Source organism: Phyllobates terribilis, unplaced genomic scaffold, assembly GCF_046119375.1.
Source record: "Phyllobates terribilis strain yellow unplaced genomic scaffold, ASM4611937v1 Scaffold_1__5_contigs__length_1240528914, whole genome shotgun sequence".
NCBI classification, from domain to species: Eukaryota; Metazoa; Chordata; class Amphibia; order Anura; family Dendrobatidae; genus Phyllobates; species Phyllobates terribilis.
In genome coordinates, this window is record NW_027362761.1 from 1,202,074,819 (window position 1) to 1,202,088,105 (window position 13,287).

The 13,287-nt window shown below is 45.9% G+C and overlaps 1 protein-coding gene across 1 annotated transcript in view; it reads left to right on the forward strand.

The window, feature by feature from the left end:
* Positions 1 to 13,287, forward strand: part of LOC141219131 (vomeronasal type-2 receptor 26-like) — a 128,702-nt gene that overhangs the window by 16,211 nt on the left and 99,204 nt on the right. The window contains exon 2 of the mRNA XM_073666018.1: positions 1,499 to 1,625. Coding sequence (XP_073522119.1) covers positions 1,499 to 1,625 — 127 coding nt within the window. The remainder of the gene's footprint in view (positions 1 to 1,498; positions 1,626 to 13,287) is intronic.

A 13,287-nucleotide genomic window follows, 5' to 3' on the forward strand; every position in this document is an offset into this window, starting at 1 on the left:
ACAGAGTGTGGTGCAACGTGACGTTTGTGGATGGAGCGAGATGTGCTCAATCGGATTCAGGTCTGGAGAAGGGGCGGGCAAGCCCATAGCTTCAATGCCTTCATCTTGCAGGAACTGCTGATACACTCCAGCCACATGAGGTCTGGCATTGTCCTGCATTAGGAGGAACCCAGGGCCAACCGCACCAGCATATGGTCTCACAAGCGGTCTGAGGATCTAATCTCGGTAGCTAATGGCAGTCAGGCTACCTCTGGCAAGCACATGGAGGGCTGTGCGTTCCTCCAAAGAAATGCCACCCCACACCATTACTGACCCATTGCCAAACCAGTCATGCTGAAGGATGTTGCAGGCAGCTGATCGCTCTCCACGGCATCTCCAGACTCTGTCACGTCTGTCACATGTGCTCAGTGTGAACCTTATTTCATCTGAGAAGAGCACAGGGCGCCAGTGGCAACTTTGCCAATCCTTGCGTTCTGTGGCAAATGCCAAGCGTCCTGCACGGTGTTTGGCTGTGTGCACAACCCCCATCTGTGGATGTCGGGCCCTCATACCACCATCATGGAGTCAGTTTCTAACCATTTGTGCAGACACATGCACATTTGTGGCCTGCTTGAGGTCATTTTGCAGGGCTCTGGCAGTGCTCCTCCTGTTCCTCCTTGCACAAAGGCAGAGGTAGCGGTCCTACTGCTGAGTTGTTGCCCTCCTATGGTCCCCTCCAAGTCTCCTGGTGTACTGGCCTGTCTCCTGGTAGTGCCTACATCCTCTGGACACTACGCTGACAGACAAAGCAAACCTTCTTGCCACAACTCGCATTGATGTGCCATCCTGGATGAGCTGTTCTACCTGAGCAACTTCAGTGGGTTATAGAGTCTGTCTCATGCTACCACGAGTGTGAAAGCACAACCACCATTCAAAAGTTACCAAAACATCAGCGAGAAAGCATTGGTACTGAGATGTGGTCTGTGGTCCCCACCTGCAGAACCACTCCTTTAGTGAGTGTGTCTTGATAATTGCCAATAATTTCCATCTATTGTCTATTCCATTTGCACAACAGCTTGTGAAATTGATTTTCAACCAGTGTTGCTTCCTAAGTGGACAGTTTGATTTCACAGAAGTTTGATTTACTTGGAGTTATATTCTGTTGTTTAAGTGTTCCCTTGATTTTTTGGAGCAGTGTATATATACACTTTTTTATGATTTGCTATTTTTGCACACTAAAAGCAATTTTTTACAAACAATTGTGTTTTAGAGCTATATAAGGGCTTGTTTTACAATAAGTGTACTTTTTTTTACTTTATTTTTGTTTTTATAGGAAAATATTGTTTTTACTTGCAATATATTTTCCATTTTTTTACTTTTGTTTTTATTTTTTCACATCTTTACAAACTTGTAAATGTATAAAGAAATGTTATAGATATTTAATATTTTAGTATTTTTTAGTTTCAACAATATGAGAATTCATATATTGTATTAAAAAATGTCATCACTTACGTTTTAGATTCCAGTCTCTAAGTGCACTGAAGACTGTCCACCAGGTTATCGAAGAATCTTAATGAATGGAAGAAGACTTAAGTGCTGCTTTGAATGTCTGCAGTGTTCTGATGGGGAAATATCTAATGAGACAGGTATTAATAGCTATTTAATGAATCCCAGGAGAAATGGAGTACTGAAGGCACGAGTCTTTAGAGCTTATGGGCTTATGGGACTTGTAATCATCTAGATAGAAGCAAAAAACTGCCTGCCGATGGTCCATGGTGCTGCACCAAGATTGCTATAATAATATATAGATAACATAGGAAAGGTAGCACTCACCAGCGGCAGCAGTAAAACAATCTTTATTCAGAGAAAAGTCATTATGGGAAGCAGTAGGCTTCCAGTGATGTCCAGTCCTGCACTCTCACGCACAACCTAGCCTACCGCTTCCCGTGATAACTTTTCTCTGAATTACGTCTGCTTTACTGCTGCCACTGGTGAGTGCTACCTTTCCTATGTACTTTATATATTATTAATTGCTATTTAATTCTAGGATAATTTGCATGCATTACAATTATGGTGATCTTTACAATTTATACAGCAGTTGTTTTCATGTTATAAGTTTAATTTAATACTCTCTATTTTGAATAAGCATATTTGCAGATATGGCCGAAATGATTAAAACATACCACGGAAGAGTCTGCATAATCTCACAAAAGATATATCACCACAATGGGGAGACTCATGTACAACTAGCAAAAGGGCATTGCAAAAACAACTGAAGAAAAGGGATGGGAAAAGCCACGACATAAAGCCCATAAGCATTTGTTTGATGTAAAAATATATATATCTTTATTAAACATATCTTGGTAAAAAATAAGTTCAATTGCATAAGGAGTCTTTAACACCAATGGCCATGTACAAGAAACAATGGATGTAACAACCCGCCAGCCATTATGGCATAACAGTACTGTAAATGATTACATTCACATGCTCCAATCAAAAATATCTCTCCAACATTCCCACCAATCTGGGGCAGTTGGTAAATCATGATTATATGTATAGAATAGAGTATATAGCTACCTTACATATAGGAAGCCTGGAGCGTACCACCGGCTGGATGGTGTAAATCCACCCCAACGCGTATTTCGGCGAACCTTTGTCAGGGGGTATATGGCAGTATCAGTGTTTTTAAATGTCCCCACACCAATCACCACGTGCACAGAGCCGGATATCCGTGTTCTGATCAATCTGTTTGACGACCTTTGATGACGAATATCGAGTCACGGCAGGTGGAGCAGCCAACAGCGTCGGCATCACGTGGTACCCGCATCACGATCAGCTGAACGCAGTGCAGGTCCTCACAATGAGATGCCGAGGGCCGGGGGGCGCGCCACAGGCATGATACGCATGTATACTTCGGCTCCCAAAAATAAGTATTTAGGGATGATCATATGGAATGAAGGTGGGAGACTATAAATATATCGTACATATCCCATCGAGAATTCTAATGGCTAAACGGCAGATCAGCCATATAAATCTACTAAACTCATGTCTACACCCAAAATCGGTTCAAGGGAACATATAGTGCCCACACATATATTGTGACAATTACAAGGGGTACAAATTTTAACATTTATGCCATTTTGCACATTAATAGGTATCAGTGACTTTTTATACATATAGAAAATCTTATTCAGACAAAGTGCTTAACATTTGCAATTATAGCTCCCACACAGTAAATAGCCATCATTTCCATATTCAAAATGTTATAGTTTCCGATCTTAAAGCCCTGATTCCTCGTGGTCAACTGGGCATTTGGCTCTATAGAATAGATGTAGATGTAGATATCTTCTTAGTTTTAGGATATGTACTATTCATAATGGCAGCTCCCACATCGTAAGTATTAGAGTGATGGAATAATAATAGCATCTGTAATACATCATGATCAGATACGTAGATAGACGTGTGAACATCTAAGGATAATTAAAATAAATTCAATGATAAAAAACACTTAAAACTCATATATGTACATGTGTTCACATTGGGTGATCACAAAAGTGGGACAAAACTCAAGTTTTCGTTGATACCCTTGGGATGGACAGTATCCAAGGTCCAAATCCAATTAGTTTCTAATTGGGCCAAACGTTGGCTTACCTTTCCACCTCTTACAGTTCCAACAAGTTGATCTTTACCTCTAACTTTTAATTGTGTACTGTCACAGTTATGATATAGTTTAAAATGACGAGGTATGGCCCTGAGCGTGGACACATCCGAGTGGTCAACTGGTGCCTGAATGCCCAATACATGCTCACGGATGTAGCATACCTGGCGGCGTTCTTGCATGGTGTTCCATCTCTCATCATGCAAGATCGCAAACTTCATCTCCCGCCCAGCTTCCTGGTCTGGCTTCTTTCCTTGTGCTCTGCTCTGCTCCACTTTGGCTGCATAGGGCGACGCCCGCTGAACTTCCTGTTTCTTGTACCTGCTGCGGACACGCCCCTGTTGCACCTTCAGCCTATTGCTGTCAATCTTTGGGTATTTATACCACCTTCTTCCTCAAGATGGCGCCTGAGCATTGTTTCTTGTCAGTTGGCTTTTTGTCTCTGATATGCCAGGTCCTATCCTGTTTTCCTGCCTGTTTTCCAGTTCTGTGTCTGAACTGTGGTCTGTTCTTGTGAACATTCCTCTTGCCTGTTCTTTCGCCTTCTAGGGGCCGTATTCCTAGATCTGCCTGTCTGTGCCTTGCGGTATCTGTTCCTGTCTGAACAGAGTCCTGTTTGTGTCTCTGCCTTGCGATATCTGTTCCTGTCTGAACAGAGTCCTGTTTGTGTCCCTGCCTTGCGGTATCTGTTCCCGTCTGAACAGAGTCCTGTTTGTGTTCCTGCCTTGCTATCTCTGTTCCCGTTCCTCTGTTCCCTGTTGTCTGTGCCTCGTTTCTACTTTAACCTTGTCTCCCTTTTCCCTCTATGTCTGTTTTCTGCGTCTTTCTGCAGAGTCTGAACCCGCTCCTAAATTCCTTCTCGTCGTCTCTGTACCTCTGTTGTGAATTTAGTGTACGCTCGCTGCTTCTATGTAAGTACTGTGCGTGCTTCTGGTTCTGCCTTTCCTTCTCCGTCTGTTCTTTGTGAACAGAGTCCTATCCCCTTGCCTTGTTTACCACTCTGCGGTGTCCGCTCTGCTCCTGCTTAGCTTGCCGCTCTTGCGGTTTCTGCTCTGCTCCTGCCTTGTTTACCGCTCTGCGGTGTCCGCTCTGCTCCTGCTTAGCTTGCCGCTCTTGCGGTTTCTGCTCTGCTCCTGCCTTGTTTACTGCTCTGCGGTGTCCGCTCTGCTCCTGATTAGCTTGCCGCACTTGCGGTTTCTGCTCTGCTCCTGCCTTGTTTACCGCTCTGCGGTGTCCGCTCTGCTCCTGCTTAGCTTGCCGCTCTTGCGGTTTCTACTCTGCTCCTGCCTTGTTTACCGCTCTGCGGTGTCCGCTCTGCTCCTGCTTAGCTTGCCGCTCTTGCAGTTTCTGCTCTGCTCCTGCCTTGTTTACCGCTCTGCAGTGTCCGCTCTGCTCCTGCTTAGCTTGCCGCTCTTGCGGTTTCTGCTCTGCTCCTGCCTTGCTTACCGCTCTGCGGTGTCCGCTCTGCTCCTGCTTAGCTTGCCGCTCTTGCGGTTTTCACTCTGCTCTTGCCTTGCTTGCCGCTCCTGCGGTTTCTGCTCTGCTCTTATCTTGCTTACTGCTTCTGCGGTTTCCGCCCTGCCCTGCTTCTGCCCGCTGCTCCGGCAGTCCTGTCCTGCCCTGCTTGTGCTCGCTGCTCCTGCAGCCCCGTCCTGCTCTGTTCTTGCCCACCGCTTCGGGCGTTCCCTCTCTGCTGTGGTTGTCTACCGCATCTGCGGTTCTGTGACCCAGTCTGTACTGGGTCTTAACCTCTCTGTGCTCCAGCCCGTCCTTTCGGCCAGTACCTCCCTGCCTGCATACTCGCCTGTATCCACCCATCTGCATTCCTGCCGTGTTTGCTTACATCCACCAGTCTGTGCCAGCCTAACCTCCCTGTTCCAGTAATCCTAGTGTGGGTCAACCCCCGTGTCCGGAGTTTGACCTGGAGTAGCACCTGGTCCCTCTGCCCGGTTTCTCCCTGGTGCACTGGCGTCGTATGCCGTCGTGCCACCTTGGTCGGATCGGCCAGATACTTAGTCACGCCCCTTCAGGCACTCTCCGGTCCATGGTCCAGTGGAACCACAACACCCGCACACGCCAGTCAGTCCGGGCGTGTGCATAACAACGGATCCTTACTTTAATCTGACGAGAGGTTAACCCCACGTATATGAGTCCACAATGACATGTAGCAAAGTATATAATATATCTAGATGTACAATCGATACGTTTTCGAATCTCATAAGTCTTAGATCCTGATTAGTGTTGAGCGAGCACTAAAATGCTCGGGTGCTCGAAGCTCGGGCCGAGCTCACTGTGATACTCGGGTGCTCGACCCGAGCAACGAGCCCCATGTTAGTCTATGGGAGACCCGAACATTTTTGCAGCGGCTCCCCCGGCAGTCTGTAGAAAGCCTAAAAAGTGCCCAAAACGATAGTGACAGTGCTCAAATGACATGGGGACAGCATGGGGATCACCCCTGGAAGCATTTCTGACCCCCAGGTCACTGCTGTCAACAACGTGGTCAGAGGTATTAAGCCACTTTTACAGGCTCACAATAAAACGTTCAAAAACGAAAGTGAAAGTGCTTTTCTGTGAAATATGTTAACCCCTTAACGACCATGGGTCTTTCTGTTTTTGTGTTTTCCTTTTTTGCTCCCCTTCTTCCCAGAGCCAGAACTTTTTAAATTTTCGTTCAATATGGCCATGTGAGGGCTTATTTATTGCGGGACGAGTTGTACTTTTAAACACCATCACTGGTTTTACCATATCGTGTGCTGGAAAATGGGAAAAAAATTCCAAGTGCAGTGAAACTGCAAAAAAATGCAATTCCACAGTTGTTTTTTGGGTCCTTTTTTTACCACGTTCACAGATTGCTAAAACTGACCTGCCATCATTATTTTCCAGGTCGTTACGAGTTCATAAACACCAAACATGTATAGGTTCTTTTTTATTTAAGTGGTGAAAAAAAAATCCAAAGCTTGCTAAAAAAACAAAAAAAAATGACGCCATTTTCCGAGACCCTTAGCTTCTCCATTTTTCGGGATCTGGCGCCAGGTGAGGGCTTATTTTTCGCATGCCGAGCTCACGTTTTTATTGATACTATTTTGGGGTAGATCCGATGTTTTGATCGCCCGTTATTGCATTTTATTGCAAAGTTGTAGCGACCATAAAAACTTAATTCTGGCGTTTAAAATTTTTTTCTCGCTACGCCGTTTACTGATTGTATTAGTTCTTCTTTTATATTGATAGATCGGGCGATTCTGAACGCGGCGATACCAAATATGTGTATGTGTTTTTTTTTTATATATATATATTTTATTTTGAATGGGGCGAAAGGGGGGTGACTTAAACTTTTATATATTTTTTTTATTTTTTTAAAAACTTTTTTTTTACACTTTCTGCTTGCTTCTATAGTCTCGAGAGGATACTAGAAGCAGCAGTTGTCTGATTGCTTCTACTGCATACAAGCGATGAGCAGATCGCTTGTATGCAGGAGAAATGCTCACTTGCTATGAGCGCTGAACACTAGGTGGCGCTCATAGCAATTGAGACATGACAACCACAGGCGTCTGCTGCAAACCCTGAGTTGTCATGCCCACCCATTGGTGACCCGCGATCACGTGACGGGGTCACTGATGGGCGGGGCTTAGGACTCCCGGAAGCGCGAGTTAATTGCCACTGTCAGAGATTTAACATGTTAACAGCCGCGGGTGGATTGCGATTCCAATAATCAGCTGACATGTGCTCGCTTCAGTGCGGGCTCACCGCCGGAGCCCCCGCTGAACCGGCCTTCCCGACCTGGTGCGTACTATTTCTGACCAGGTCGGAGAGGGGTTAAGGAACATCCTTTCCAGGGTAAAGACTTGTGTATAAGGTAAAATAAATAACCAAAAACAAAAATACTCCTCCACACCTTGGGCTATGTTCACAAGTAGCATTTTTTATGCGTTTTTGCACGTTTATATTGCTTTCAACCGTGACAAATGCATTCACAGGGAAATGTCATTTTAACATTTTACAACCTTATCTGGCCATGTGCTGTGTGACACATGCATATGACTCGCCCCCTGAGCCGTGGGGCACGCTGATCCGGGCAATAGGGAACGATGGGAGTAGTAGTAGTGGCGGCCCGGTCCCGAGGCTCAGGGTGGTCAGACCAATGGTAGTCTGCTACTGTACTTTAGATAATGTCCGACTACGCCACCCGTGGATTGCGGTTATTAGGAACTGCCGCTGCATGCAGACCGCTGGGGCTGATGAGGTGTGCAGCTAGAGTAGTGTGACTCCCCACGGGAAGAGTGCAGCCCCAGGGCAGTGTAGTGGATGGTGGGAGTGATGGTGGTGAAGGTCCCAGTACCGGTAGTTCCGGAGGAGCGAAGGAGCACACGGACAACAAGTTACAGTCCAGGGTCTTTACTCACAGTTCGTTTGTTCCGGGTCACTTCCGTCGGCAGTGACCGCCCGAGCCGTGCTGCGTCCACCAGGTGTGGGGCTCGGTCAACTCCCAAGCAGTCAAGAGCATGGCACAGGACCCCCTTTAATCCTTTCTCTGGCCTGCCTCACCAGTGACCCACTTTTGTCCGGCTGCCGCGGACTTGTGCGGTTAAACGTGGGCCCCGTCCTCCGCTGTCCTATATGGTGCCCTCCTAGCAGGTTTGATTAGGAGTCGCACCAATAGATGATCACGACGACCGGTCTTTGGCTGAGGGTTGTTTCTCCTCCACCAACTTGGGATCCGGTACCCTTAATCTGCCTGACCCTGCACCCTGGATTCTCGTGGGTTCTTAGGGTCCCTTCCACCTTCTTGTTCCTGAGCTCTTCTGTTTCTCTGTCTCTCCTTCTCTTTCTCTGTTCCTTTCTGTTCCTTTCTGTTCCATTCTCTTGGAGCTGAGATGAGCCAAAATCCCAGCTCCCCATCACCTCCTCCTCGGCCTCTCACTAGGCCCTCCTGGAGTAGAGCTCCTACAGAGCCTCTACTCCCTGTCTTCTCCTCTGGCTGAACTCACCCAGAACTAAGATGGTGCCCACCTTTTATACCTCCCTCTAGCCATGAGCTCAGGTGACCAGCAACCAATGGGCTCCTATCTACACTCAGGAACCAACCCCTATCTGCCCCTACAGCACTGGGTGTTCCACCCCCCTCTCCACTCCAGGCAGGGACATAGTCGGTCGTGCCTGCACTTATGTCTAGTGGGAGCACCGTTGAGCTGTCCCTCGGAAATGGGGTGTGTGTGCTGTATGCAGCTAACTGAGCCCTGGTCCATACTCCATCCTTACCCGGGAGTGGAATATCACACCTCTGGACTGAGGTGCAATACCCCTGTAGCAGCCGAACCCTCGGGGCGCTACACATACAGTGCTTAAAAGACATGGGAACAGCATGGGGAAGAACCCTGGAAGCATCTCTGACACCCAGGTCACTGCCTAAAAGCGTGCCCATCAGAAGTGATCCTTGCCGCATCAGAAGATGCAGACTTGCAACTATCCCCATGCAAGTCCTTGTCCCAGGGCAGTGTTTAATTGTACCTCCCCCATAACTTGCAGTACAAGAGCAAGTATGCAGCCTGCCACCCACCCACCCCCAGGCTGCAATACCATACTGCTAGCTTGCTCGCACTTGAAATTGGGCCTTTTAGGCATGTGGAGGTGGAATCTGGCCACCACGTCATGGCTGCGTCGGTAGCCTGGTATTCATACTCAGTCCCCAGCCACCCGGCGGCCGGGTGTCCACGCTTGGTCCCCAGCCGCCAGGGGGCGGCCGGGTGTCCATACTCAGTCCCCAGCCGCCCCGCGGCCGGGTGCCCACACACAGTCCCCAGCCGCGTGGGGGTGGCCGGGAGTCCATAAACGGTCCCCAGCCGCCCCTATTTGTCCCGGTGCGCCTTATACACAAGCGCGCATACCAAAACATTACCTGTGCCCTCCCCAGTGCATTTAGTGGGAAGGACAGCCTAACCACAAACACGTGGACAAGTGAATGTAGCCAGGAATGGTACATCTCACTGACGCCTTCACACTGGTTTAATTTTGTGGAAGCCGGGACACAGTTGGACACTGGGATGCAACACGTCCTCCAGACATAGAGGATTGCGGGTCCTGGGTCAATCAGGCTTCAACACAAAGTTCAGAAGGTAGACAGCAGCAGTGGTCGGCCTCCTACACAACGAGTAAATTATTCATGATCATGAGGCCATCCACCTCCTTAGCTTTCTGTTCCTTGGAATGCAAGCGCATGTATGTAGTAGCAGCTAGGCCTGAGGTGTTCAGCGTTTTGGCGCATATTCTACCTCCTTCGAGGATTGCTGGATGTTTTCCTGCTACTATCCCAGTTCTATGACTCCCGTTAAAACAAAGCTTCAGGTGATGAATCATGGATGAGGTGGTGGCAAAGGAGAAAGAGCAGGAGGAACAGGGACCATTCACATCAATATCAGGCCAGCCAACCACACATGTCTTGTAGGATATGTTTCTGTACCAAAAGGAGCGGTCCAGCTACACAGTTATAAGGCATACAGTGAATTCAATGCCTACCAAAAATTTTGAGGCACTCCAATGCCCCTTGGAAGTGACAAGGAGGTCAGAGGGCCTTAACTAAACAGTTTTTTCCATTTATAACAACTGGTTCTCCTGTACACTGTTGGCCTAAGCAGGGAATGGAAGGCAAAAATTATTAGGCACTACAATGCCCCTTGAAACAGATGTGGATTACAGCATATTAAAAACCTTCTACACATTATTGGGGAGTGGGTCTCCCTTAGTGTTCGCCTATGCATTGAAAAGCAAAAGCTGACAAAAATTAGGAGGAAATGCAATGCCCGTTGCAAGAGTCGTGGAGGTTAGAGGTAATTAAAAACATGTCAATGCCCCTTGGAAGAGCTGTGGAGTAGAGATGAGCGTTGTTCTACTCGAACTGTTCGCCAATCTCAAATTCGAGCTGTTTTGGGCGGTGTTCGAGCCGGTCGGCGAACACGAACAATTTGAGAAAAATTCGGCTGTTCGAGGTTATGTTCGATAACTGTTCGTGCACCAAAATCATAACTGGATTTTTTCTCAGTAATGATGAAAATTAATGTTAATACGCAGTTTGAGTGTACAGCGGGGCGGGGGGAGGGGCAGGGGATGGATCTCTGCAGGAACAATGAAGATCTCCATTTTTTTTTCTCTTTCCCGCATTTGCAGTGGGGAGGTTCAATCTGTCAGCCTATCAGCAGCGCACACACGGAGCGAAGTGCTTTTTTTCACACAAGCAAGGGCATGTGTGATTGGCAGTGTATGTCACATGTCCTTGCCCTATAAGACCAAGCCATTTTCCCCGTCGCCACCATTTTCTCACTGCTGCAGCTGCGTGTTAGGCGGCACCGCTGTTGCTGTGTGCGCTATACCTTGTTAATTTCAAGCCAATTTTCGCAAAAATATACAGATAGCTTGGGAGTAGGGAATAGTTGTGATTGCAGTCCTTTTAAGGACTAGGTTACAGCATTTCCTACGACTTTTATCAGGCAGGTCTGTGCTCTTAAATAGATAGATTGTGGGAGTAAAGACTAATTGTAATTGGAGTCCTTTTCAGGACTAGGTTACATCAGTTCCTATCAGTTTTTGCCAGGCAGGTCTGTGCCAGTGCTGTGCAAGTTTTTTTCACAGCATTTGGCTGAATCTAGCAAAGCTAATCCTTTTTGGCCTATTGCAGAGTGTGTTAGTCAGTGGAGTAGCCTATCTGTGTTGCAAGATATACCACCTGTGTATAGAATACCAATTTTTTTACTGCACCTAGTGAAGTAAAATCTTTTGGGCATAGCATCATTCTATTAGTCCATCTATACTGACCTCCATCAGGTTGCAAACTGAATATAATTTTTTTCTGCATCTAGCTCTGAAAAAATATTTGGGCTTCTAGCAGTGTGTGGGACTTGGTCTATAAGTCCATCTATACTGACCTCCATCAGGTTGCAAATTAAAAATAATTTTTTTCTTCATTTAGCTCTGAAAAAATATTTGGGCTTCTAGCAGTGTGTGGGACTTGTTCTATTAGTCCTTCTATACTGACCTCCAGCAGGTTGCAAATTGAATATAATTTTTTTCTGCATCTAGCTCTGATAAAATATTTGGGCTTCTAGCGGTGTGTGGGACTTGGTCTATTAGTCCATCTATACTGACCTCCATCAGGTTGCAAATTAAAAATATTTTTTTTCTGCATCTAACTCTGAAAAAATATTTGGGCTTCTCGCAGTGTGTGGGACTTGGTCTATTAGTCCATCTATACTGACCTCCATCAGGTTGCAAATTAAAAATAATTTTTTTCTTCATTTATCTCTGAAAAAATATTTGGGCTTCTAGCAGCGTGTGGGACTTGTTCTATTAGTCCATCTATACTGACCTCCATCAGGTTGCAAATTAAAAATATTTTTTTTCTGCATCTAGCTCTGAAAAAATATTTGGGCTTCTAGCAGTGTGTGGGACTTGGTCTATTAGTCCATCTATACTGACCTCCATCAGGTTGCAAATTAAAAATAATTTTTTTCTGCATCTAGCTCTGAAAAAATATTTGGGCTTCTAGCAGTGTGTGGGACTTGGTCTATTAGTCCATCTATACTGACCTCCATCAGGTTGCAAATTGAATAAAAAAAATTTCTGCATCTAGCTCTGAAAAAATATTTGGGCTTCTAGCGGTGTGTGGGACTTGGTCTATTAGTCCATCTATACTGACCTCCATCAGGTTGCAAATTAAAAATAATTTTTTTCTGCATCTAGCTCTGAAAAAATATTTGGGCTTCTAGCAGTGTGTGGGACTTGGTCTATTAGTCCATCTATACTGACCTCCATCAGGTTGCAAATTAAAAATAATTTTTTTCTTCATTTAGCTCTGAAAAAATATTTGGACTTCTAGCAGTGTGTGGGACTTGTTCTATTAGTCCTTCTATACTGACGTCCAGCAGGTTGCAAATTGAATATAATTTTTTTCTGCATCTAGCTCTGAAAAAATATTTGGGCTTCTAGCGGTGTGTGGGACTTGGTCTATTAGTCCATCTATACTGACCTCCATCAGGTTGCAAATTAAAAATAATTTTTTTCTGCATCTAGCTCTGAAAAAATATTTGGGCTTCTAGCAGTGTGTGGGACTTGGTCTATTAGTCCATCTATACTGACCTCCATCAGGTTGCAAATTAAAAATAATTTTTTTCTGCATCTAGCTCTGAAAAAATATTTGGGCTTCTAGCGGTGTGTGGGACTTGGTCTATTAGTCCATCTATACTGACCTCCATCAGGTTGCAAATTAAAAATAATTTTTTTCTGCATCTAACCCAGCCAATAGTTTTGGCCTAATACCACAGTTTGGCCACTCAGCTCTGCTCGGTTACCATCCATTGTTTTTTTGTGCAAACAACTCCAGAGTTGTGAATTAGTTAACCACCAAAATGAGTGGAAAAAGGCCTGCTGCTGGTGGAAAGGGGAATAGGCGTGTTGGGAAGGGGAAAAAAGGTTGTGTCCGTGGGGTAGGTGCAGAAGAAAGAATATCTTCCAGCCAAACTAAAATGTCTACTTCTTTTAGCGGACAATGTGATAAGATCCCTTTCTTACGGCCACGCCAATCGCTACAAATTCCAGATGAGGCACAAAAACAGCAGGTGCTTCAACGGATATCAAGTGCTCCTTTAAGTGGGCTCTCCTCCACA